Below are 26,194 nucleotides of genomic sequence, written 5' to 3' on the forward strand. Positions count from 1 at the left end.
TTTCCCCTTTCTCCCTTCGTTTATTCACGATTTCGCTGCATCGCTCCCCCCATCTTTCTCCCTCCATTGAAGCGTACTCTGAATTCTCCATTGGAGCGACTTCTGAGCTTTCTCTCCTCCATTGAAGCAGCTTCTTAGGTAAGATTATTTTTCTTTCAATCATCGAATATCAATTTCACAACCTAGTGTTAATCGCTAATTTTATCGTCACTATAGTATATTTAGGGTTCTGCTAAGGTGGATTATTGAACTATTGGTTGTAATTACTCAAGTTATGATTGATTTTAAACTAGCGATCTCATTGCTAGAATTTTTCTATTAGCGAGAATAATTTAATGCAATTTTTTTTCTTGATTTTGATGTTTTTTTTTTTTTTTTCGTAGGGTGAGTTGGTTGTGATTTAAGAGTTCTTGGGAGCTATTTTTTGTTGATATGAGTTTAGAGCCGGCAAGCGGTTCGCATGATGATCGAGAATCAGGTAATTTATCGCGCTCAATTGTGATTTAATTTGTTGGGGAAGAACTTGTTGTAAGTGGCATTTACATTCGAAATTGAGTATGAAATTTGAATAGGTAGATACATTTTTACTTCCATGGATAAGAAATGGAGAAATTCATCTTAGGAAGCTTAATTATTAGTTTAATTCGCGGTATATAGTGTTTGAGAAGTAAAGTTCTATCTGAATTGGTGTAGAAAATGTCGCCGTTAGAAGAGAAAACACCTAGGATTGCATGTTATGCTATAAAATTCTGTTATTTGATTAGTTTTCTGTTTGTTCTCGACTCTTGAAAGATAAGCCTAAATTTTAATTTTGTGACTATATTGTGTTCGTAAGGTAGTTGCTTGAAAGGTTGTGAAAATGTCTAGGTGCAAGCTATATGTAGTTAGGCCTAACTAAATTTGTTTGCTCTCATTTATGCTAGTAGATGATGATGAAGAAGAACATGAAGAGGCTGGTGGAGGTAATCAGCTATTGGGTTTTATGTTCGGGAATGTTGATAATTCGGGTGAACTTGAAGTCGATTACCTTGATGAGGTAATATTCCGTGCTTCACTTGCCATCTTTTAGCTCTCAAGAAAGGTTCCCATAGTTTATGACTTTATGTGGCTGCAATAGTATACTTGAATTTGTACTCAGTATTTATTAGATTTATTGACAAAGATATTTGTGAAAAATTTCTATTTTTTGCATGTCTTTCACTGTGTTTCTACACATTTAATACCTCTTTTATGGTAATATATTGTGAGATATGTGTTGTACATGGACCTTCACTAGCATTTTGACATTCTGCCAAATTTGTATTTTTTAATTTTATTTAATTCATTATGCTGTTTTTTGTTGTGATGCCATTTAAATTACAAGTACGAATTCTAAATCCCTAGAACTGTATCTCAAATGATTAAGTTTGTTCTCTTCACCCAAAATTTACTTATTTTATATTATGAGCCTTGAATTCAGCTTGTATGAACTTATACCATATTTTGTTTTGTGAATTTTATTTGAGGGACCCTTCATTGGTCATGAACTGAACTTTGCTGAACTTATTGGCCACAGACTTACTTATCTTGACATACTTACTAAAAACTATCATATTGGTTTACTTCTAATTATCAAAGGCTTGAAATTTGTATTTAGTCTAATGCTTTTCAATATGAAGCAGGATTGATTTGACTTAAAATTTCATACTGCCTTTTCATTTTGTCTGTCAACAGATGTTAAACTGTCACTATGGTAACTTTCTTTCAATATTACTTAATTCCTTTTTAATGTATGTACTTGGTTATAGAGTGGTTTTAGTGGAAGATGAGTTGTTGTCCCAATTCATATTATTGAGCTCGTGGTAAACTTAGATGTGATAAGGAATGAAAGATGCCTTATTAAGTTTATTGATCTGAATTAAATAATTGTTTTCATGAGAATTATCCTAGGGGTGAGAGCCTTGCTAAATGAGGCTTCTGGATATATATATTACACTGTCAAATGAATCATGTTATGTTCTGGACACTTCCACTTCACCCATTTCGAGTGCCGGAATATATTCGTCACCGACTTAACCTGTATTCCCTATGTTCCTTCATCTTTCTAAGGCTATGTGCTTTGTGGACTTCATAGATGCTGTAGCTATTTAAAGTTGATTAGTAATATCTCAGATGCGATAAAAAATGACAAGAAATGTTTCTATCATATTTCCAAGTGATACATGATATGGAATTAGAAAGATGTAATTGTTGATTGATAATGTGTAATGGTGGAGTATGTAAATCTATATTTTGGTAGAGAGAGCGAGAGAGCTTTTTTTTTGCCTGGCAGTTGTTAGATGTTCCATGCTAATTTTGTGGGATTTTCTTGCAGGATGCAAAAGAGCATCTTGATGCACTGGCTGCCAAGTTGGGATCATCTCTCACTGTTATGAATGTATGATTTCCTTTTCTGCTTTTTGTTATCGAACGGTATGTCCTAAGTTTTTTGACTTTTTCATATATAATTCTGATACTTGAGTGATTCTAGTTTTCAGGAAGATCCTCACAGACACCAGCTGCTGCTTCTACAGTTGAAGAAGGTTTTGTACTGATGTTTTATACTGATGTTTTATGAAATTAGAGTTCCTTTGGTTTTGTCTTGAGCGACTGATGCCATTTCGTATGTCTTTAAATTTAATACTATAAATGTTTATACACTGCTTAAAAGATTTGTTAATATGATATTGTTTTATGTACCTAGCTTAGGACTTTGGAGGCATATATGATGGTCTTACACGGGTTACAGGATTCTCATTGGGGATATGATAGATTCCACATGCTGTCAAGAGTTGCTTTCTTCAGATATTTGCTTCATATTAATTTGAAAACTCCGTTGTTTCCATTTTTCTAGTTTTTTTTTTTTTTTTTTCTTTTCATTTTCCTAGATTTATTGCTTGATATTGCTGTTTCAGGATCCCAACTTCATCTTTATATGATTCTATTGTATATTACTTTGTTGCTATGGATTTTATTAGTGGATGGAACTTTATCTTTGTAATCTTGATTATAGGTGCTGGTATTTGTTTGAATCCAAGCTTGTAGCTTTCAATTATTTTTTGAAATTGAGATAACATATTACCTGTCAAGAAATGTATCCGAATTGTAAATGGAGTTTGATCTAATCAATGCACTAGATTGTGGATCTGGGTGCTTGTTATGCTATTTTGATGTTATCTGAAAAAATCAGGAATCATTTGGCTTCACTTTGAAGGAGTGATATTGTTGTAAGATGAGTCTTAGAAGCTGTGCTTTAAAGTTTACTTTTGTCCAAATGTTTCTGAGATTTAGTGACTGGGTGTGTCCTGTAAATTGAGAAACTTGTACTTCTGTTCAGATTATGATGAGAAGGCTGTGGACGCTGTTGATTATGAAGATATAGATGAGCAATATGAGGGTCCTGAGATTGACACTGGTACCGAGGAGGATCATCTGTTGCCAAAAAGCGAATATTTTCCAGCTGATGCTCCTGCAGCTAATTTGGATCACAAATCCTCTGTTTTTGATGATGAAGATTATGATGAAGACGTGGATGATGAAAAGGAATCTGATGCTGTTGCTAGTGAAGCTGAAATTGAAACACGTGCTGTGCATGACCTAGTTTTGAAGCCACTGGATGATGAGAATATCGAGCCTGTGGATAACAAGTTGGTGATTCAAGCAATTGCGTCACCAGGTTTTTATCCCCCCTTTTTGGAATCTTCAACGTCAGTCTGTAGCTTACCTTCTGGTGTCTATGGCATGCACAATTTTTTTATTTTTTATTGGATGTTCTGTTCTTGATTATAAATTTAACGGCTTTTTTGTCTTTTATTTATTCCCTCAGCTATACATTATTTTTCACATTTGCCTTATATTCTACTCTGAAAATAGTTTTTCTCCTGATTTTCAAGTAACGCTTCTCACATTTTATATCTCTCTAACCCCACATATGTTTAGTTATTTTTCTTTCCAATTTTCTAATCTTCTGGCCTGCCAATTGCACACATTTTATTTATTATTTTATTTTATTTTCTATAGGCTAATGATTTTTTCCAAAACATTTGTTTAATTAGGGCCTCTTAGGTGGATGATATGTTGGTAGTTGATATTTCTCATTGGCAATGGTCTGTGGTCTCTTTTTTGCCTTTTGCTATTAAGTTTTGATGTTTGGCTGTTTGGTAACCTGATGAAAGGAATGCGGCTACTATTTTTTTTTTTTGGTAGAAAGGGGCAATTAAATTATGTAGTAGATTATGGTAAACCATATTTCATCCAATAAGCCTACATAGTTGATGGAATAAACTCCAGGGGGTTTCTACTTGCAAAGTTTTTCTTATTATCGAAAGAATTGAGCTCCTTGCTTCTTTTTCTAAATCATCTGCTACCTTATTGCATCCTTAAGTCTTGAATAGAATGTGAGACCTCAAAAGCTGTTTTTTTTAATGCCTTACAATGTATTATAATCTGATCAGCTCGCTAGAATAAATGTAATTCGTTATTAATCCATATTAACATTAGAAAGGCAATTGAGTTGTTTAGTTTGGGATCTGGTCAGTTCATGTTTAGGTGTAGAATTGTTAAGGTTGGATCGGGTCATATTCCATTCTATTTCCTAATTCCTAATGGCTAATTATAAGTAGACACATTGGATTTGGCGGGACAGTTTGGATTAACGTAGTCACATGATGTCGAGTAGGTTATGGGTTGGGTTACCGGGTGTGGGTCAGTTTTGCTGGGATTAATTAACATTTCTCCATTTCTTATGGTCCAGTAAAACCAGAGCTTGCTCTGCTGAGAAATTCTGGCTGCGTTTCTTTGCCTAATACTTTTTATCCAAGTCCTGTCCTGTCCTTGACTAATTTGATGCCTGCCAAACCCTCAAGGCCTCAACCAAAGAAACATCTTTCCGTGAAACACCAACACTACTTTTAAATAACTTGCTGTAGAAGGCATCCACGTCTGGATTGAATGGGGTGGCCTGGAAAGGAAAAGAAAAGTGAGGCTGGAAATTAGATAAAATTTCCAAGCATTGAAGATTGCTGAAGCCTGAAGTGACACATTGGGAAGGGAATATAACTTCTATCTTCTTACAAAAATGCCACCGAAGAAAATGGTAAAGAATTTTTAACACAATGACATATGGATGGTTGGATTGATTGTTGATTTTAGGAAGAGTTTGCTGCAGCACTTCTTGTGGACTTTGTTCCAAATTTTGTGGGACTAAGTTATTTAGGTCAGGGATCTCTTTTTTTGTGCTAGGACTGCAGTGGATCTGACATTTTTTGAGAATTGAAATCCAAGAAAAGATGCTTCTGTTCTTAGCAATTTTTTAAAATGAGGATATGTTCATATCAGTTGTGGGGTCTTCTGATTCTTTTTGGTGATTCATTGCTTTTCTTTTAATCACAACGAGATCCAAATCTTTCTGAAACTTACTGTATCAAATTTCTTTCAGTCGAGAATGCCAATGATGTTACAGCAGCTAACCAAGATATTTATCCTGAATCACCTATGGATACCAGTCCAGCTCAGACTGAAACTTCTGTTGGTTTTACTGAATTTCAAAAGGTATACTTGATGACCTTAATTACGTGTAATGGATGATTATTTATTTTCTCTTGTAAAAAAATTTCTTTGTTAGTCTGTTCAGTTGCTATATATATTGCTGGAAGTTCTTATGCTGATGTTCAACACCTAAAGTTTATTAAAATATATGCTATTTAGTTTTGACAGAATTAATAAGAGGGTGTATATTATTCTACGGGAATTAGTACACCACCCTTGGCTATATTAATTCTGGCAGTAGCTTTAACAGAAATGTAGATGACCTAATTCCTACAGATGTTCATTGGCTGCCTGAATGTTTTTTAGTCAACACTTCGCTGGTTATTACTTTGTAAATTTAGAAGGTAATTAATCTCATATAGAAGCAGAATCAAGTCTTGAATCTTGATGCTTTTAAAAGCAAATTGTCAACTGACAAAAAGAATCAAGTGCTACAGTTAGTTTGTGTGTGAGAAAGCTGCTGCTAATTATTTTTGCCAATCACATGCTCTTGCTTCAATTCTTAGTCTTCTGAATCATAAATAATCTTTGGCTTTGTTCAAAATGTTAAAGCTAAATATTGTATTTTTGCTTGATTGGTGCTAAATCTTCAGTTTAATACAAATTAGTTAGAGCAACTCCAATGGGAAGCTAATTTGACAATTAGCTTGCCATGCCACATAAGCTTTTAAGCTAATCATCATTTTAGCTAATTTTTGCTCCAATGGCTAGCTATTAGCTTAGTAATAGTTGTTGGATTGAAAGTACATGGAAAGAGCTAAATTGATGCAATTGGCATTTTATTTTAGCAAGGTTAATTCCCAAGCAAATTAGCTTGGTTGGCCAAGCTAATTGAGTTTTCTAGCTCCAATGGTTAAGCTAGTAGCTAGGGAATTATTGAAATTACAAGCAAGCCCCTAGCTACAACCATTGGAGTTGCTCTTAAGCAACTAGCGCAATATCTGGAAGCTCACTCACTTGCAGGAATCATTGAGCTTGGATTTAATAATGTGGATGTTTAAGTGCTTCTGCATCAAATATTCTATTATGTACTTTCATGACATGATAATTTTTTTTTTTTTATTGCTGGTTATGAGGCACTATGGCCTCTTTTTCTGTAAATTATGGCACCATGTGCTCTGAGAAATTCATGTATTAATTTTATCGTAAAAAGGGCTCAAATCTTTACTGTGAACTTGTCTTGAAAAATAAAGAAAATAAAATAAAATTCTTTCGGCCATTTCCAAGTACACCTTGGAAATAATTATTTTGTCTCATTTTTAGGCTTTGCTTGGTTCAATATTAGTAAAGAAAAAGAAGAGAAAGGAAGGGAAGGGAAAAGAAAAGAAAAGAAGGGAAAGGAAAGAACTATATCATCCAATGTTTGGTATGATATTTGTAAAGGAAGGAAAGAGAAGAGGAAACTAATTTTGGAAGAAAAGGAATCGGAAGATTTTGTGAAGGAAGCTTTCCTTCCATTTCCTTTCAAATCCCATTTAACTTTTAGAACCAAATAAAGGAACATATATTTTTCCTTTCCTTTCTTTTCTTTTCCTCCCAATTCCTCCCAACCAAAAAGGCCCTTAGTTTGGGGTTATTAGAGTAGTTTGTTCCCATTCATGTCTCTCTTGTTGATGGTGCTTACTTTAATTTTGATTACCTTTTATTTAAATAATTTCATTGTATATTCCATTGGTGTCAGTGAATTATATTAGGAAGAACCAAACTTGTAATGTAGCTGTTGGCGTGCACACCAACTGCTCTATTTGACTCTTGGTTTCATTTACTGCTCATTTTTTTTTTTTTTTTTATCAAACTTAAGTTTCTCTTATTAGAAGGTATATCAATTTAAATGCACTTTTTAGAGGTTGGCTAATCCATGGATTAATTCTGTTTCTTTGTCAACAGGACGAACCTGTAGTTTCCCATGATATAACTGATACTAAAAGTTTGGTGCGACTGCCAATTTTGTGTGTAGAAGATGGAATGGCAATTTTGAAGTTTTCTGAAATTTTTGGTGTTAGTGAGCCCTTGAAAAAGGCTGGAAGAAGGGGGCACAGGTATTCCATTCCTAAAGGTAATATGCCCGTACTATTTTTGTGATGTAACCATTGTATAATTACGATGTAATCCTTCTCTCTCTTCTATTGATTTTTCTCTTTTTTGTTTGTGAGTGAGTGTGTGTGTTGATTTCCATTTTTTTTTTTTTTTTTTGGAGTGGTGGTATTAAACATTTTATGGAATTTCTTTTACTACAGTCTGATGTTTCTTCAATAATGTCTTTGCTCCCTGATAAATAGTGGATTAGCTATAGATTCCCTAGTTCTCTAGTGCATGGGTTCTACTGCATCTGATGTTATGTACTAACGAGCTACTATATATCTTGACTCTGAGTCATTTTCCTCTTTCAGAAAAGTATATTTCTCTTGATTCATCACACATGGTTGAGGAGGATGAGGAGGAATTTCTTAGGGGATCATGCCAAGTGATTTCTGACAGAAGAAAACACATGCAGGAAGCGCAAAATCATTCTGAAGTATTAGTGGATGATGACTCAAAGTTAGATTCGATTGAAGGGATGTGTACCGTTCATGTTGTGAAGAAAGACTCTTGTCTTAGTTCTGAGCCTATGAGAACAGATTCAACCTTTGATTTTTGTGCTGAGCGAAAGTCATGTATGTCTATGGAATTTTACTCACTAGATCAGCAGGACTGGGAAGATAAGATTATCTGGGGCAACTCCCCTACAGTGAGTCCAATATCCGTGGAAAGTTGTGAACTCTCTGGACCTGATTCTGAGTCCCTGACTCATGAAGAGAAAGAAATCATGTCGAGGTCCCATGAGCAGTTGTCTGACCCCAAAAGTATGCCTTGCGAGAAGGATAATTTGTGTCACAATGATTTGATTAACTTCTCTGTGGAACCATTTGGGTTTGGAGATTCTGCTACTCCTGCCTTCTCAGAGAGCTTTTTCCATCCTCAACTCTTGAGGTTAGAGTCTAGATTGGAAAATGAGCCTTCAAATCTTTCCGATACAAGGAAGGGAAATGAATCAGAAGAACCTGAACAACTTGACTTTATGAAGCGATTTAAACAACTAGCGTTACAAAACAAAGAATTAAATGAAGGGTCTTGGATCGATAATATAGTATGGGAATTTGGGAAGCCAATTGCTAAACCAAAGCTAATATATGATCTTCAAGATGAGCAGATGGTCTTTGAACTCTTAGACAACAAAGACTATGAGCATCTACAGGTTCATGCTGGGGCAATGATTACTACACGAAATGGAACAACTGGTGCTGAAGTTTTCGAAGTTCCTGGTCATCTGACATTATCTGGTGGACGATTTAATATTGCTAATGACAAGTATTACTCCAACCGAAAAACTTCACCGCAGCTAAAGTCGCTTTCAAAGAAACGAACTGCTCATAGTGTGAAAGTTTTGCATTCAATTCCTGCATTGAAGCTGCAAACAATAAAACCTAGACTGAGCAAGTAAGACAATTCTTTTTGTTTCACCTTTTACCATTCGTTATTGGTTGTCATTTTATGATTATTCATAGTAGTGCTGTATTGTGCTGTGTGTCTGCTTTGGATCCCAAACCCCCAAAAGTTCATGAATTTTCAAGCCTTGTGACTGAGTATTTTGGTGGTGGGGTGGGGTTGGAAAATAATAGCTAGGAGCCTCGGATTAAGCTTTTTGTTTAGTTGAATGGAAAAAAAATACCGGGGAAAACTGAACAGATGACCCCTGTCATATCAAAACCCGTGTCACATTATTGTTTTACTTGATTTTTCATCTAGTGAAGCTCTGATTGCTGAAAGTTTTCTGGAAGCCTAGATGTGCTTGATGTCATATAAATCTTGGATGTCTATGTTAACCTGCTTCTTTTTGGATGTCTTGCAGCAAGGATATTGCTAACTTTCATCGTCCAAAGGCAACATGGTATCCTCATGTAAGTGAGTTAGCTGTTAAAGAGCTGGAAAGGCTTCCTGTGCAAGGGCCTATGAAGGTTTTACTGAAAAGCCTGGGTGGCAAAGGTTGCAAAATCAATGTGGATGCAGAAGAAAATATTAGCTCATTAAAATCAAAGGCTTCAAAAAAACTGGGTGAGCTACCTTAATTCAAAATCTGTGCTTGTTTCAGGTTTCAATGAATCTTACTAACTATCTATTTTTTTATTTTTTTTTATTTTTTTATTTTTTTATTTTTTTTTTTATGGCTCCTGAGTATTTAGTTAATAGTTATTGCTGGAAGTTTGAAATGCTCATGCCTAGTTGGTTTTTTTTCATCGCAGATTTTAAACTGACTGAAGCTGTTAAAATATTCTATATGGGAAAAGAGCTGGATGACCATATGACTCTTGCTGCCCAGAATGTGCGGCCTAATTCATTGCTTCATCTTGTCCGTACAAAGATACATTTGTTGCCAATTGCACAGAAGCTTCCTAATGGGAGCAAGTCCTTGCGTCCACCAGGGGCTTTTAAGAAGAAATCTGATCTTTCACTCAAAGATGGTCATGTTTTCCTAATGGAGTAAGTTACTTGTTCAAGCATCAATGCCTGGTTCATGATTGTACATGCAAAGCATAACTTTTTCTTTATACGGATAATTAGGATTTAGGAAGTTCAATATACTGGCAATGGTCTTGTTGACTTGTCCATAAGCTTACAACACTGTTCTGTTTCATCATCCTCTGAAGGATAAATAGTGTTGTAAGCTTGTGTGGTTAGTCGGTTAGTGTTTTCTGTCAGGTTATTTACCTTGGGTGAAAGCAATTTCATTGATCTCTATATATAAGTGAGGGGGCAGGTTGTGGTGTCCCCCTAAAAAGACACAGCATCCTTCTTCCTTTAGACATAGTGTAAGAGATAATTGTAAAAAAAAAGTCAATCAATTAGCAAATAATATAGGAAACATCAATCAATCAGCATTTAAAAAAAGGAAACATCAATCAATTAGCAAAGAATATATAAATATAAATAATATTCAAATATTCAATACTAAAATTATGTCAATAATAAATAACTTACATAATATAAATTTATGTCCATCGGCAAAACCAATCATTTAATACACATATTTAAATTTTTTAATCAAACTGATTCTATCTTTGAAATTCATTATAATAAAAAATAAAAATCGACAATCACTTGTTACCATTTTTAGTTGTGGTAACATGCTCAACTACCTTCCTTAATCTTTTCTTAAACATGAATTACAGTAATATTTTTATTTTCATGTAATATTTTATTTAGGAAATTTTAGATTTTAACACCCGACAATAATCCGAAAATGGTTTTTAACACCCCCATAAAAAAAAAATTATTTTAACACCAGACAAATTTTTTAGAAGGGTTATTACCACCACTTTACAATCTCCGTCCAAATATTTCGTTAAGTGGGGTCCACAGTGACTCATGTCACCATTTTACTTGTTTTTAAAAAATAAAAATTGAAATAAAAGAAAAAATTAAAAAAATAATAATTCCTAAATCTACCCAGCCCCACCACCGCCCCACCCAGCTACCTTCACCCAACGTAGTCGCTGGCTCATCCCCTCCCCTTTACAACTCTAATCCCCCCCAAAACTACCCCGCAACTAATGGCTGAAACCCTAATCCGCAACCCTCCTTCTCCAAAACGGCCACGAATTTGGCGATTAATGGCTGAATTCGGCTGGTTTTGGGGCTGAGTGGCCTTAACCGGCCGATTTCGGCCATCAATGGCCGAATTTGTGGCCGTTCTCGGGGAATGACAGCTGTAGTTAGATGGTTTTGGGGTGGTTTAGGGCTGCGGGAAAAGGGTTTCAGGTCGGTCTGTGAGGGAGGGGGAGGTGGTGTGCCGCTCAACCAGCAGCTGTGGGTCAAGGTGGATAAGAAGGTGGCAGTGGCTGGGTAGTTTTAGGTTTTTTCATAATTTTTTTTCTTTTTTTTGGCCAATAATAAAGCAACACGTGGCTTCATGGCCCCACTTAACGGATTTCTTAACATAATCAGTTCAGTGTTGGTAAAATCCATTTTTTTAAAAATTTGTCTGGTGTTAAAATAATATATATATATATTTTTTTAATTTTTTATGGGGGTGTTAAAAACCATTTTCGGGTTTTTTTCTGGTGTTAAAATCTAAAATTTCCTATTATTTATAACATTATTTCTTATTGTATACTTACGTAAAATTATAATTCTCTATTAGATAGTTAAGATAATTATTTTTTGAAATCATCGTGTGCATAGTAATTTAAGAAGGCAAGCACATCATTAGAGGACAAGGAATCTTCCGAATGATTTAACAGAAAAATAGTGGGCTTTTAGGATTACAACAAATATAAACACAAATACTATTATATCCTATACAGCCGCAGGACCAGCTATTTTTAATCTAGAAATTCTTAAAAAACGAAAAAATCAAAGTAAAATGGTACTCTAGCCCAGAAGTTCTGTTAATCCTGTTGAACTCTAGTAGCTATTAGTAGCTGCTGGAATTGGAACCAATTATTTGAAGATCAATTGACTTAGGATACCACAAACAGCTACAATAACATAAGTTTTATTTTCCTCTTGATTTTGGATGTGTATCTTTCAAGAAATACCCAGCAACCTTACGGAAATTTGAAATGGGTGATTCCTTAACCATATGCAATAGCAATCTAAGAGTTGATCACTTACTAATTCCTCCGTTCTTTTTTACTTGAACCGTTTTGACTTTTACACTATTCATCACCCTTTTTTTGACTGTCTTTTGTGAATTATGTAAGGAAAAACATATTCATGTGGGATTTTTTTTTTTCAAAAAAATCGTCTCAATAAGTACTATTATAATATCTAACTTCTATAATTTTTACTTATGGATAATTAAAGTTATTGGTCGTTAAAGTTCTGCATTGGGACGTGTGATAAAAGAAATAGGTCACGTAAAAAGGAATGGAGGAAGTATGTTTTTGGGTTTTTTCCCTGTGGCAAAAATGACTGAAAGATCACTAGATTTTCTTGGGATGAGTGGGTTTCAGTTTCACGCAGCCAAGATAATCTATTGCATAGAACAGAAGAATATAGATAAAGATTTGAAGGCTGAAGTGCTGAACTGGGGAATATTGTTCCACTGGCTTTTGGATTGTGCACTTGAGAAGAAAGGAACCTGTGGATTTTTAAGGTTGAGCTTGCATTTGTCGCAGAGTGCTTTCTCTTTATATAATGTACTTTCTGGAGTCTGGATTAGTGACTACCTTACAGGCTGTTTTTACATTTGTTTTCTTTAATCAGTGATTAGCTTTGTTATGCGAACTTTATCAAGTTAATTATGCCCAACATTGTTCAACATTGTATCATTATTAACTCCAAAACAAAATGCAAGCAAACAGGGGCTATAATAGAACTGAGACTGGGACCTTTTTTGATAGCTATTTTTCTATGGTACTCTCTGCCAATGTGCAGATAGTTTCAAAAAGTATTTACGAGCTGTGGAAACTAATGCACAGTAAGAATTCACACGGAGGCCCTAAATTCACAAGGAATAAGTTTTATCTGACATGTAGAGTTCATTTGCTTAAATTATGTCTCTTGGGCTTCCTTTTATCTTTGTCTTCTTCTTATCTTCTTTAAATTTCTTTTTGCAATAGTTATTACAATTTTTTTTTGCATATTATAGCAACAAGTATCAAAAGGTAAGGGTATTTCTCTCCTAATATGGGTATGTTGCAAATTTTTTTTATTTTTGTTAAACTTCCTAAAGAGGTAAACATAGCTATATTCAAGGAGTGGAGGAAGTATTTCAATTTTGGGTTTTTCGAAGCTATACCCCTAAGGTATTCGAGTTTCTAAGGTGTACCCATGCTTTTTCAAGTTTCTAAGTTGTGCCCCTCAACTCACTACCATTAATGAATGGTGCCCTCCTTGGGACTTCCACGTCACCTAAAGTTAACTATAAATTTAATAGAAAGATGATAAAAGGTAAGGAAATGGTAGGAGAAAGAAATCTTAGCCACCGCAACCCTAATAATGAAAACTGAAGCCACGAAATCACACTCTCAAATAACTTTTAAACAACTAATAAGGGTACATTTTAGTATTGATAAGGAGTTGAAGGGCACAGCTTAGAAACTTGAAAAAGCATGGATACACCTTAGAAACTCGAATACCTTAGGGGTATAGCTTAGAAAAACCCTTCAATTTTTTGTGATGTACGGAGTATCAAATAAGTCTTCACTCTAAATATGTACCCCATCCCTTAATCATTGCTCTATTTGACTTTTTATGGTCTATATTATTTCTTATAGGTTTAAGATAATTAATAATCAAAACTTTAAAAGGGTGACCACAAAACTTTTAAAAGATTTTTTATTTATTTATTTAATTTATTTTTTTATAATCATTTTACATTCATAGAGAATTATCTAAGAGGAAAATAAAGAATAGAAAAAAGAAACAGAAAATGCCTAATGGAAATGTTGCTAAAGAAAATCAAAAATAAATAGTTGCCTGAAGTAGAATATGTGAACAATTTATTAGGATGCCTAACTGGAGCAATGATATTATTTTGTTTGCTTATTCTGTTTTGCCTAGGGGGGGCCATAACTATAAGATCATTGTTTTATTATGCAGGTATTGTGAGGAAAGACCTCTGTTGATTAGTAATGTTGGAATGGGTGCTAGACTATGCTCTTATTATCAGAAATCATCTTCAGATGATCAAAATGGTGATATGTTACGTAATCTGAATAGTGGATTAGGGACAGTTCTGGCTCTTGATCCTGCTGATAAATCCCCCTTTCTCGGAGATATAAAACCGGGTTGTAGTCAATCCTGTATTGAGACAAACATGTATAGAGCACCTATATTTCCTCATAAAGTTGCTTCAACTGACTACATATTGGTTCGATCAGCCAAGGGGAAGTTGTCTATTAGACGAATCAACAAGATGCATGCTGTTGGTCAGCAGGTGATTTATCTGATTGCTTTTGTTTTACGTTCTCAACATCTGAACAGTTCTAAATTCTGATTTCCTTTGTTGGTACTTTGTTTATCTTTTCATGGAAACCATCTTATTTTTTTTGTTCTCTTGCTTTATTCTTCATTATGCTCGGATAAAGGTTTAGTTTTCTTTCTTGATTAGTTCATTTGATTTTGTTAGCTGTTTGTTGATTGCAGGAACCACACATGGAAGTTATGTCTCCTGGTGCCAAGGGTCTCCAATCTTTTATGATTAATAGACTTCTTGTGTATATGTATCGTGAGTTTCGTGCAGCTGAAAAACGTGGCATGCTTCCCTGGATTCGTGTTGATGAGTTGTCTGCACATTTTTCTAACATCGCTGAACATTTTCTTCGTAAAAAGGTGAAGCATTGTGCGGATGTGCAGGTACCTTTTTTTTTTTTTTTTTTTTTTTTTTTTTTTCATTTTTGATAATTTTTATTTGATATTTCTTTATATAAATTAATCAATACAGTGGCTTTAACTCTGGTTTTTACGGTGTTATGATTTTTGGAATGTATTTCTTCTGTTCACCAGAGAGGGCCAAATGGACAATCTTATTATGTTATGAGACGCAATTTCCACATTCCACCAGAGGAAGAGCTTAGGCGGATGGTGACACCAGAAACAGTGAGGCTTTTCATTTATTGTGCACATTTTATGCTCTTTCTTTTGTTTTAAAATTTAAATTGTGTCGGAAAAGGTTTTCTTGTATTCTGATCAGTGGACTGTATATCCTAGTCTATCTCAGATTATTGATGGAGAATGATTTTGTGTACTTTAGGAGGCTGTAACTTTTATTTGGTCTCTTCACCCAGATTTTGCTAAGCTGGCCTTTTCACCCAAATTTCGTTGAACTGAAGTCTATATTATTGATTGAACTGATAATGATTGAAACTGACTTCTCGGATTGTAGTTGATTTTTATTGATTGGACCTGATTTGTGCTGATTCTCGTGTTTTTTCTCATCTGCAGTTTATTATTATTTTTTTTTTCTGCCAAAAACTGAATATTTCCTGTTTAAAATGTTGTTTTACTGATTCTCACCAAATAGCACTCCCTGTTTTTTCTTATATGGTTTCCGTTTTAGCTTGTTTCTATTTGTTTGCATTGTTTGCTACTCTTCTTTTAAGCCTTTCACTATTTTTTTTCCTAATAATGAGAGATAGAACATGTGGGAGTTTTCCTTTACATTCCTCAACACAGAGACTGTTTTTTTCTAGAAATGAAGCAAATATGAAGTAATTCTCTATGCACATGTACCTTTTTTCCCGAAAATATGAGGTCAATGATTATTATCTCTTTGTTCCTAAAAGTTTGACTAGCTTACTGTGGACTTGTTTGTAGGAATGCATGGAAAAAGTGAGTAGATGTAAGAAATAAGTGAATAAAGTAAGAGAGATGGGATAATAAGGTGGGTGTGTGTAAGAAAATGGTGGATAGAGTAAGAGAGAGGGTGTAAATAGTGTGGGGTAGGAGGGTGAGATAGTAATATGGGTTTCCCAAAATGGAATTAGTAGAAGTTAGTCGAATTTTGTGAAATGATGCAAATTGGAAAATGAGTTGAACTTTTGGGAATAGGGAGTTTGTTCAATGGGTTTTTAATCAGCTTAAGAACACAAAAGGGTTTGATCCAGATGCGTTTAATATGTATTCCTCCTGCTTAAACCAGCTTAATCAAGATTTTAATACTGGGATGCACTTGCAAATGCATATATACTTTTGGGGGAATTATTGATAGCCGTGGCTGTATGTCACAGTCACGGTCACAGTTAGCTCAACAACTCCTTTCATTGTGGCGATGTGGCCGAGATTTTAATGCTATGGCTTTTCTGGGTTTCATTATTAGCCATTACAATTTTCCTTTGGAGTCTACCTATTTAAACTTCATATTTAAAATAAAGACCTAGGATATCCTAGAAGCACATGTGTTAGCTACTAAGCTTCTTATATGATATTTTCCCGCCTAAACCTTTTGTTTTTTGCGAATACTATTATGCTTCAAAATTTGGAAATAATTTTTTTTAAAAAGAGGGAAAAAATCGTTTACTATCAAAAATTCAAAAGTGATTTATCATTTCAAAAACCAACAATATCTCTTAAGTCTTAAAAATAAACCAGATCTTTAATTTTTAAACTAAATTTGATCTTAGCCATCTTCCATGTTTATTGATAAACTAATCTTTTCATAAGTTTGATTTTTTTAATTTACGTAATTTTAATAATATGCAAAGAAAATATTTTCAGTAAATAATGTACTTCAACCATATCTCGGATCAAAGATTAGTTATTATTAAGTAAGAAAGAGATGAGCTTTTTGAAGAGATATGAAACAAATTCCATCTCTTTTGAAAGTTTTCCAACTACTATTTTTATAGGCATCTATGTGGGCATATTACTTAGTTTATACACTGAAAGTTAATAGCATTTGTGGATGTCATTCTAGGAAGCAGTGTAAAGGTGCTACAATTGTCTACTTTGGCAGTCCTATTTTAATGAATAATGAATGGTCTTATCTTCCTCTTTTTTTGATGTCTTGATCCATTGTTGCAAAGTGATGCAAAGAAGATCAATTTGAGCTGGAATGTGTGCAACAATTTCAGTGTCGATTATCTATTTTGTTATCATTTCTCCCTCTTCATAACTCAGTAAGATGCTTGCCTCCTGATCTCATGCTACTCGTTACAGGTCTGCACTTATGAAAGTCTACTGGCAGGTCTTCATCGGCTCAAACGTCTTGGAATAACAAGGTTGGCACATCTAACGGGCCCAGCACAGCTAGCTGCTCTTTCGTCTGCAATGAATCAGCTTCCTGATGAAGCAATTGCTCTGGCTGCAGCATCACACATTGAGAGAGAATTGCAGATAACTCCATGGAATCTAACTGCCAATTTTGTTGCTTGTACCAGTCAGGTAATGCTTCAACCCTATTGGGCTTTGCTTCTATGCGGTGTTTCTTTGCTGTTGCTGTAGTTCATATTGTTATAACACTATTATTGTGAGGCGCAATAACATGACTACTAAACAGATTATCCATAGCGGTTGATGGGAAACATTCTTGTATTTAGAAGATAGGATGCCATAGGAAGAATATGTTGTGTTCTTGAATTTGTGAGCCTCTTTGTAGTAATCTACTAGAAAGTAGCTCTCTGAGATATGTAATAGTAAATTTTCTATGTCTTCAGTCTTGTCTTTAAGTTGCTTGTCTTGAGTTACGGCATAATTTTCCATAGCCTCTTTGTAGTTAAGGTTGCTTGTCTTAACTCTTGGATTATATCTATCACTGTATTTAATCATGCCAGTTTTCGAATATACCTTTTTGTCATAGTTCTTGCCTTGGTTTTCTTGTAAAACGGATTGCTATAGTAGCATGTCACCATAAAATATATGTATTTGTCAACTCAGCCAAATTTACTGCTGTCCTTGGTAAACAGGCTGTCTAGACTGTAGATCGTATTAGGCATTTAGGTCAGTTGACCAGCATAGTTATTGATAGTTCTAGCTTAGATTTCTGTGGTCAAATGAAGGAAAACTGTTAGAACTAAAGATTACAAATTTTTTGTGCTTCTACAATTATGTTGATATTTGCCTTTTGTTTTTCTCCCATCATATCAGGATAGAGAAAATATAGAGCGGTTGGAAATTTCAGGTGTTGGTGATCCATCTGGTCGAGGCTTAGGCTTCAGTTATGTTCGTGTTGCTGCAAAGCCTCCGTTGTCGAATGCCCTGGTGAAGAAAAAGCCTGCTGTTCCTCGTGGTACTACTGTCACTGGGACAGATGCTGATCTTCGACGATTGAGCATGGAGGCTGCAAGAGAGGTGTGTAGGTCTTAATTATATAGAATCCTTTAGATTTTGAATGCACAAATTTTCAGTTTTTCTGTTAGTGTTATTTTCACGGTTTATGCCCTGGAATTTTGTAAAGTTTTAACTCCCTACAGTCAATGAAAATGCTTAACACATGTAGTAAAACATATTTAGATAACCTGGAGTCTTATAAATTTATTACTTCCATGTCCATCCAATTTTAAACAGTGTGAGGTGATAAATGAAAGCTTCTAGAATAACAAAAATGAAAACAGATTTTTAAGTCTGCAAAGTGTACAAAAATTTACTCCCTCTGTCCCTTTTTGATGTGACTATTTCCTTTTTTGGTGCCCCGCAACGATGTGTTTGTTTCTAAAAATAACACATAATCATTACTTACTTTGTTATCCTTCCCATACAAAATTCACATATACCCAAAAAATCATTACTTTTATCTTTCCCATACAAATATTCTCTACTTTTTATCTTTCCTATACAAATATTCTCTACTTTTTACTATTCCCATACTATAGTCTCCGCTTTTTATTTTTCCTATACAATATTTCTTTACTCCGTCCATTCTCCTTAATTACCGTCTTTTTTGAGGAATAGGCACATTTATAAAGGACGGAGGGAATATAAAATAGTTAGTAGATAGAGGAAAAAAAGTGGAACTTCAGTACCAACTGGATATTGTATATAAGAGAATTTTTAAAAGAGAAAGAAAATGGACACCTCAAAAGTGTCTAGTATAAAATAATACAAAACAAATGATTGATAAGAGTAGAATACAAGTGTATAACAGTCATATGTAACTAAGAGGTTAACAATAGCTCAAAAGTTATCATGTCCTTCACATCTGAGCCACTAATTGAAAGTTAAGGCCTAAAAAGATGGTTGGTTATGGTCACCGGCGGTAATATGAGGCCACTAAGCAGTAATGTGTCCGATTTTTACTATATTGTAATTTATGGTGTTGTGCAAACTCTACTGTTTTTAACACAACCTTTTTTTTTTTGTTTATGCCTAAGTTTTTTTATATATATTCAATAGAATGCCCTATTATAGTAATGTCAGTGGCAGATCCAGGATTTCTTACTAGGGGTAGCATTGGATGATTATAAAAATCGATTTTTAAAAAAAAAAAATATTTTACTCGCACAAATAAGTTTTAGGTATCAATATAATGCAACGATAAAATTAAAATTTACTCCTTATGTAACATGATTTACTTTGCACTTTGTATCCATTATTCATGATGTCCAAAATTTTTAAAGAACCATAAAATAAAGGTGAATGATGACCAAAATTTGATACATATAGAATAAAAAATAACAGGAGTAGTATCTTTTAAATAAGTGTGAAAATGAGTAAATCATAAAAATAAAGGTGATCAATCGAGATCTAATACATAAAGAATAAAAAGTAATTTAGGGAGTAGTATTGTAGTAGTATCTTTTTTAAGATCCTCTCCAATGGTGAGACTCAAGTGAGTATTTTTTGCAATGTGTACCAATAAGTTGGTATCTATATAACTCCAAAAGAAAGTTGCTAGTTTAGATACTCAACTTTGAGTCTCATTTGACAAAAAGTGTGGGCCCCTTGTCGATATTCTGATATATTTTGTAATTTATTTAGGTTTTACTTTTTTTTTAAATCCTACAATGTTTGATATTAAAAAATAAATGGATTTGGTGAGCCATAAATTGAAAGTGACATTTGTATGTTTTAGAAAGTCTCATCATTGGGAATTTAGGCTTCACATGAGTTGCTAAATTGAGAAGTGGGTATGGTATCACCATTGGAGGTAAAAAACAACTCATTTTGTATTTCAATACTCAAACTTGAGTCTCACCATTGGAGATGGTCTTAAAGTCTTAAAAATGAATAAAATTACAATATTATTATTGTTGATTTTTGTAAAAAGTAATTGTTGTTGTTTATTAAGTGAAGGTTCTTATCTTAAACAATCGAAAAAAATGTGGAATAAAGTAGGAAATTTAATTGAGCAATAATAGCCTTTTCAAATAAGAAAAAAATAAAAATGAATATTGCACATAACCCCTAGCCTCTGGAATGCACAAAACCCATTCTTACCACTAGAGCAGCGCGCATTGAATGTATTCTTTTTACAAATTATATTAAGTATTGCAACTTTCATAGGTTGGTATTTTTTACCAAAAGTTTTTTATTTTTTAAGCATGTACTGGCACAGGTTCCTTCATAGGTCCGCCACTGAGTGATGTGCAATTAGTCGCAGGTTCTAGTTGCACGTTCATATAACATTCCAATTTCCATTTGGTTCTTAATATATTTGCAATTTTGTATTATCTATTGTTTTTGACACAACGGCTTTTTCCTTTTGTTTATGCCAAATTTCTTGAGATATATGCAATAGAATGCCAAACTTTTAAAAATTATTATAGTATTTACTTTTATTGTTTTATCTCACTAGTGTTTTATGAACTGTATTGATTTCCTTTGCTAAAGTTTTCTCAAACCTTTATTTTTTTACTCCAACATTTTAACCACTCTTTTAAAACTTTATTGAATTTTATTCTTAGTTCTCTCTAAAACTCCCTTAATTTTTCATGAATGCTCTTACTTTTTCTCACTTTACTCTCCTTTTTTCAAACTCTTTCAATTGATTAATTATATCGTACAGTTCCTTATGATGATTGTTAGCAGACTCCAAATCATTTTGGGACTAAGGATTTGTTGTTGTTGTTGTTGTTGTATATGCAATAGAATGCCCGGTTATTGTATGATAATTTTTTGTGGCCTAATCTCAGGATGCTCTTGAACGTAGACTTTCCGTCCTTTTCTCAGTGTTGTGATGTATAATGTATTAGCTAGTTTATTTAATAATTACACTCACTAGTAAGTTATTTTTTTTTTTAATCATTTTTGAATGAAGAGGGATATTACTGGTTATCTGAGGCTTGGATCTTTTGCAATCATTAGGTTCTTTTGAAATTCAACATACCTGAGGAACAGATTGAAAAGTTATCTCGGTGGCATCGCATTGCATTAATACGCAAACTTTCAAGTGAACAAGCTGCCTCAGGAGTCAAGGTTGACCCAACTACTATTAGTAAATATGCACGAGGCCAGCGGATGTCATTCCTTCAGCTTCAACAACAGACCCGGGAAAAATGTCAGGAAATTTGGGACCGGCAGATTCAATCTCTTTCAGCAGCTGATGCTGACGAAAATGAAAGTGACTCTGAAGCAAATAGTGATCTGGATTCTTTTGCTGGAGATTTAGAAAATTTACTTGATGCAGAAGAAGGTGAAGAAGGTGAAGAGGGTTTGGAAATTAAAAAAAACAAGTCTGATGGAGTCAAGGGGCTAAAAATGAGACGTCATACTTCGCAAGCTCGGTTGGAAGAAGAAATGGAAGATGAAGCAGCTGAAGCTGCTGAACTATGCAGGATTGTCATGGACGGTATTTTCTGGCCCATGTATTATGATGAGAAAACAGGCTATAACTGTGTTCTGATCACATTTCATTGCCCTTGAGGAGAGTTGTACATGGGGTTTCCTATGATGTTTATTTTATATAGATAATTATGTGCAGATGATGAAGCTGAATGGAAGAAAAAGAAGAAACCAAGGCCTAGAGGAGAATCACTTAGACCAATGCAAGGGTCCCAATTGAGTTTGGGCTTTGAAAATGCAGAGCGCTTCAAGAAGCCTATTACTATGTTAAAGCATATGGATGGCCCTGTTGTACCTGATGGTATATGGATGGGAAAGCAAAATGCTGATCCAGAGGAGGTAATGACTCGAGAAAATTCTCTTGGTTTTTAATAAGAAATTTTTTTCCTTATTGGTTATTATGTTTATTTCTTTTGTCATTAAGCTTCTCCATGTCAGCGTGCGAGCGAAATAACTGTTGGTAAATATATTCTGTTGATGTTAGGTTGAAAAGTTGCATTCTAAAAAACCTATGTCAACCAAGCCAAAAACATCGAAAAAGAACGAAGCATTGCCTTTGGATCTACTGAATAAAAAAGTCAAAATAATGACTGAAGGGATAAAGGTAAAATCTACTTATTTTGTAGCCTATAAATTGTATATGCTTACATTTTTGTGACATTTATTATGTGGAACAAATTTAAAATTGACCTTGTGATATAATACTCCGTATGACTCTGTGATATGATATAGTTTTGTTGGGAATTTCACAAATTATATGCAGAAGGCTACTTATTTTGTCGACATCAAGACTTAATTTGTAGGGCTTATATATATTTGTGTCGTGGGCTGGGGGATTTATCTAGGTATACTAATGTGACCCATTTTTGTAAAATATATCATTGTTCATAGGCAACCTAGATGAGACCGAATGATTTGTGGACCTTATGGTTCACCAAATAATACTACAATAGCTATTCATCCTGATCAGTGGGATCAATATTACCTTTTGGATCTCTAGGTCTAGGCTCTTTTTGTTCTTTTTTTAGGGGTGTGACCTATAGCTTACTGCTTACCCTTAAGTCCTTAACTATCCTTGTGTCCAGTCTTGTTTGTTTTGTATCTGCCTAGGCAGTAGACAGAGGTGGATCTATCTAGCACAAATGTAAATACACTTTAAATTACTAACTCTGTTACAATTAACTATTAAGTGCAACAAACTCATGTGCACAATTCCCAAAAAAAATTCTTAATGGTTGTTTAAAAAAAAAGGGGCATATCATTAAGGGTATGAGAGAAAATCAGAATAATTAATATATCAAGGGACTCCACCTTATCACCACCACCTTGCTGTTCTTTCACTGGCAGCACTACCTACCAGTTTCTCGGCAGCCACTACAATCAACTTCACCGCCCTCAACACACACCAACCTAGCCTCCGCAATCAACCCCACCACCCTTACCTCCCTCACCACACCCCACCTACCACCACCTTCAACCTCACTGCTCTCAATACACATCTCACCACCCTCAAGGCCTCAACAAACCCTCATTGACCACCGCCTTCAACCTCCATTTTAGTCACCACATCTCTATCTTCTTTAGTTGGGCTCCAACAACACCCCCCCCCCCGGCTTCCATAAGTCCCAGCCACAAGCACTGACAAAACCACCCAAACTCGCGTACTATCGAACACCCGACAACAGCTGGCCAATCGCAAGCCGCAACGAAACCCTGAAAACTTACCCCACCCCACAGCACCTACCCGAAATCCTCCCCTCACCCCAAAACCGGTCTAAAATCAGCCCATCCACCCCAATAAGTAGCGCAACCTACCCTCAAAATAATCAGATCTGACTAGGGCGGGGAGGTTGGGCGATGATGGGAGGAACTATGAAAGGAGACGATTCTGACAAGACCATGCCTGCAACACGATCCTTTTATCTGTGAATTTTGCTTGTTCCTTTATGAAAGCTCAAGTATCTTTTATCTTGTGTACTTTGCAATTCACTTGCAGGCTGAACTCTATGTGTTTTGTTACATGCATATTCTATTTTAAAGGAGTCTTAAATTCTACTTCCTCTGTTTTTTATTAGTTGACACATTTCATTTAGACACGTTTGCCAACGCATATTTTCAAATGTAAATATCTTTAATTGCGTATTAGCAAAAAAATATAAAATTTTGATATTAGGAAACTAGACGTTGAGACGAAGCTAACAAGACCCCACATGACTGTTTTTATCTAACACTAAATCACAAAACAAAGTCAAACTAAGTTATGTGAATAGTGCACAAAGTTAAAATGTGACAACAAAATAAAACGGAGGTGGTATTAATTATCCAAACGTAATTCAAATTCCTTTTTTCCAGGTATATAAGGAAAAGAAATCAGCTCGGGATAGTTTTGTTTGTGGTGCCTGTGGACAGGTTTGTTCATTAGATTTTCTTGATTTGCTGCTTTTGTAATTTTATGAGCTTACTATACTTAAAATTTATTTTTAGCTTGGCCATATGCGAACGAATAAGAACTGTCCCAAGTATGGGGAAGATCCAGAAGCTCAGGTTAACAACCTAGATCAAGAAAAGGACTCGTATAAACTTTTATCTCAGGACCCCCCTTCTCAGGCCCATGTGAAGACTTCAAACAAGAAACTCGTGACTAAAAGTTTGACATTAGCTCCTAAAGTTGAATATCTTGAGGAGGAAAGGTCTAGTACGAAGACCAAAATTTTGAAAGTAAGATATGCTGCTGCTGAGAAGGTTCCGGATAAAGTTACATCTGTTCCAATGCCAAGTTTAGAACAGCCAAGCACATCTGAAGTTGAAGCTGTAAATAAATCTGCACCTAAAGTTATTAAAATAATAAGCAACAAAACGAAGCCTGATGATGTTCAGGCTGAATCTGCAAAGCTCAATGTTATTATACGGCCACCCAGTGAAACAGTCAAAGAACATCATCATAAAAAAATCACCATCAAGCAACCCAAGGAAGTCATAAATCTAGACCACTCCAGCCAGGAAGGTGCTGAGATAGAGTACAGAAAGACCAGGAAGATGATTGAATTAACAGGATTTGGAGTAAACAGACAGCAAGAAAGAAAGCATATAAGTGAAGATGCATTAAGAAAGAAAAATAAAGAAGCGAAACGTATGTGGGAAGAGGAAGAGAAAAGGAGAAATGCAGAGAGAGTTAGAGAAGAACAAGCAAGAAGGATTTATGAGGAAGAAATGAGAATGCAAGAAGAGCGAGATAGATTGGCTGAGCTTAGAAAATATGAAGAAGACATACGTAGAGAAAGAGAAGAAGAAGAACGGCGAAAAGCCAACAAGAAGAAAAAGAAAAAGAAGAGGACAATTGACTTGAAAGATCATTTGGAGGATTTTCCAGCAAAAAGGAATAACCGATTGCCAGAGAGGGAAAGAAATGCTAAGAGGAAGACTGTTGCAGACTTGGGGAGGTATGGCGCGGAGTTTGTCCCACCAACCAAACGGCGTAAGGGCGGAGAGGTATTTTCCTTAGCTAGTGCTCTCATTAATTTTGCCAGGAATTGTGAAGTTCATTTATGGTGAGACTCATGTGATTAGTCTGCTGGTGACAAATTCTTTGATACATGTATTTTATAGCTGGTATCCTTGGGCTTTTAGTAATGTTGTTTGATTGTTGACAGGTTGGCCTAGCTAATATTTTGGAGAGCATTCTGGACACCCTCAAAGAGAGAATTGAGGTGTCATACCTTTTCTTAAAACCTGTATCCAAGAAAGATGCTCCCGATTATTTGAACATAATTGAACGCCCAATGGATCTCTCCACAATTAAAGAGAAGGTTAGACGGCTTGAGTACAAAGACAGACAAGATTTTCGTCATGATGTATGGCAAATTGCTTATAATGCCCACATGTACAATGATGGGAGAAATCCAGGTATCCCACCCCTCGCAGATCAGCTATTGGAGATTTGCGATTATATGTTAGAAGAAAAGGCTGATAGTTTAGATGAGGCAGAGTCCGGTATTCAAGATTAGTGACCAATTGCCCATTTGTTGTTGTATATACCAATTTTTCCCTAAACTTGCCTTTTTGGCCTTAGTGCTGGTAAATCATCAATGATGTGCTAAAAAACGGTGACCTTGTACATATTTTGTTTGGTAAATTGTAGTTTTAGGTGTTGTAGTTACAACTTACATACATCTTTGCTGTATATATATTGTGGTACATCAAAGATTTAGCAGAATCAACAATCTAACCGTATTCAATTAAGCACAATCATTCTGCCTAAACTGTAAATTATATCATTTTTTCCTTCTTTTTTCTCTTTTTTTTTTTTTTTTTTTTTTTTTTTTTTTTCCATTTGTACATGGTAACTACAGAATACATGGACACCATTAGCTGTCTGTTACTAAATAATTTATTGACATATATGGTTCAGCTTGATGAATTTGGAAACATA

At 34.8% G+C, this 26,194-nt stretch overlaps 2 protein-coding genes across 3 annotated transcripts in view; one reads left to right on the plus strand and one right to left on the minus strand.

Annotated features, from left to right (window-relative positions):
* Window positions 1-26,049, plus strand: LOC145631872 (transcription initiation factor TFIID subunit 1-like). Of its 2 annotated transcripts, none has more exons than XM_081684089.1 (22): window positions 1-138; window positions 384-478; window positions 924-1,036; window positions 2,354-2,416; window positions 2,510-2,561; window positions 3,356-3,694; window positions 5,456-5,568; window positions 7,453-7,621; window positions 7,956-9,042; window positions 9,455-9,657; window positions 9,846-10,083; window positions 14,149-14,485; window positions 14,695-14,904; window positions 15,055-15,147; window positions 17,206-17,430; window positions 18,133-18,336; window positions 21,289-21,772; window positions 21,905-22,104; window positions 22,250-22,369; window positions 24,118-24,174; window positions 24,250-25,254; window positions 25,416-26,049. In XM_081684089.1, the coding sequence occupies exons 2-22, from the start codon at window positions 433-435 to the stop codon at window positions 25,767-25,769; spliced, it is 5,712 nt and encodes a 1,903-aa protein (XP_081540215.1). In that variant the 5' UTR covers window positions 1-138; window positions 384-432; the 3' UTR covers window positions 25,770-26,049. The 2 variants fall into 2 exon arrangements, with proteins under 2 accessions (XP_081540215.1, XP_081540216.1); XM_081684090.1 differs by having other exon boundaries at window positions 927-1,036.
* Window positions 1-26,194, minus strand: part of LOC145631877 (eukaryotic translation initiation factor 2A-like) — a 156,547-nt gene that overhangs the window by 71,539 nt on the left and 58,814 nt on the right. The gene's annotated exons all lie outside the window — the stretch shown is intronic.

This window comes from Chenopodium album, chromosome 5 (genome assembly GCF_948465745.1).
Source record: "Chenopodium album chromosome 5, dcCheAlbu1.1, whole genome shotgun sequence".
NCBI classification, from domain to species: domain Eukaryota; kingdom Viridiplantae; phylum Streptophyta; class Magnoliopsida; order Caryophyllales; family Amaranthaceae; genus Chenopodium; species Chenopodium album.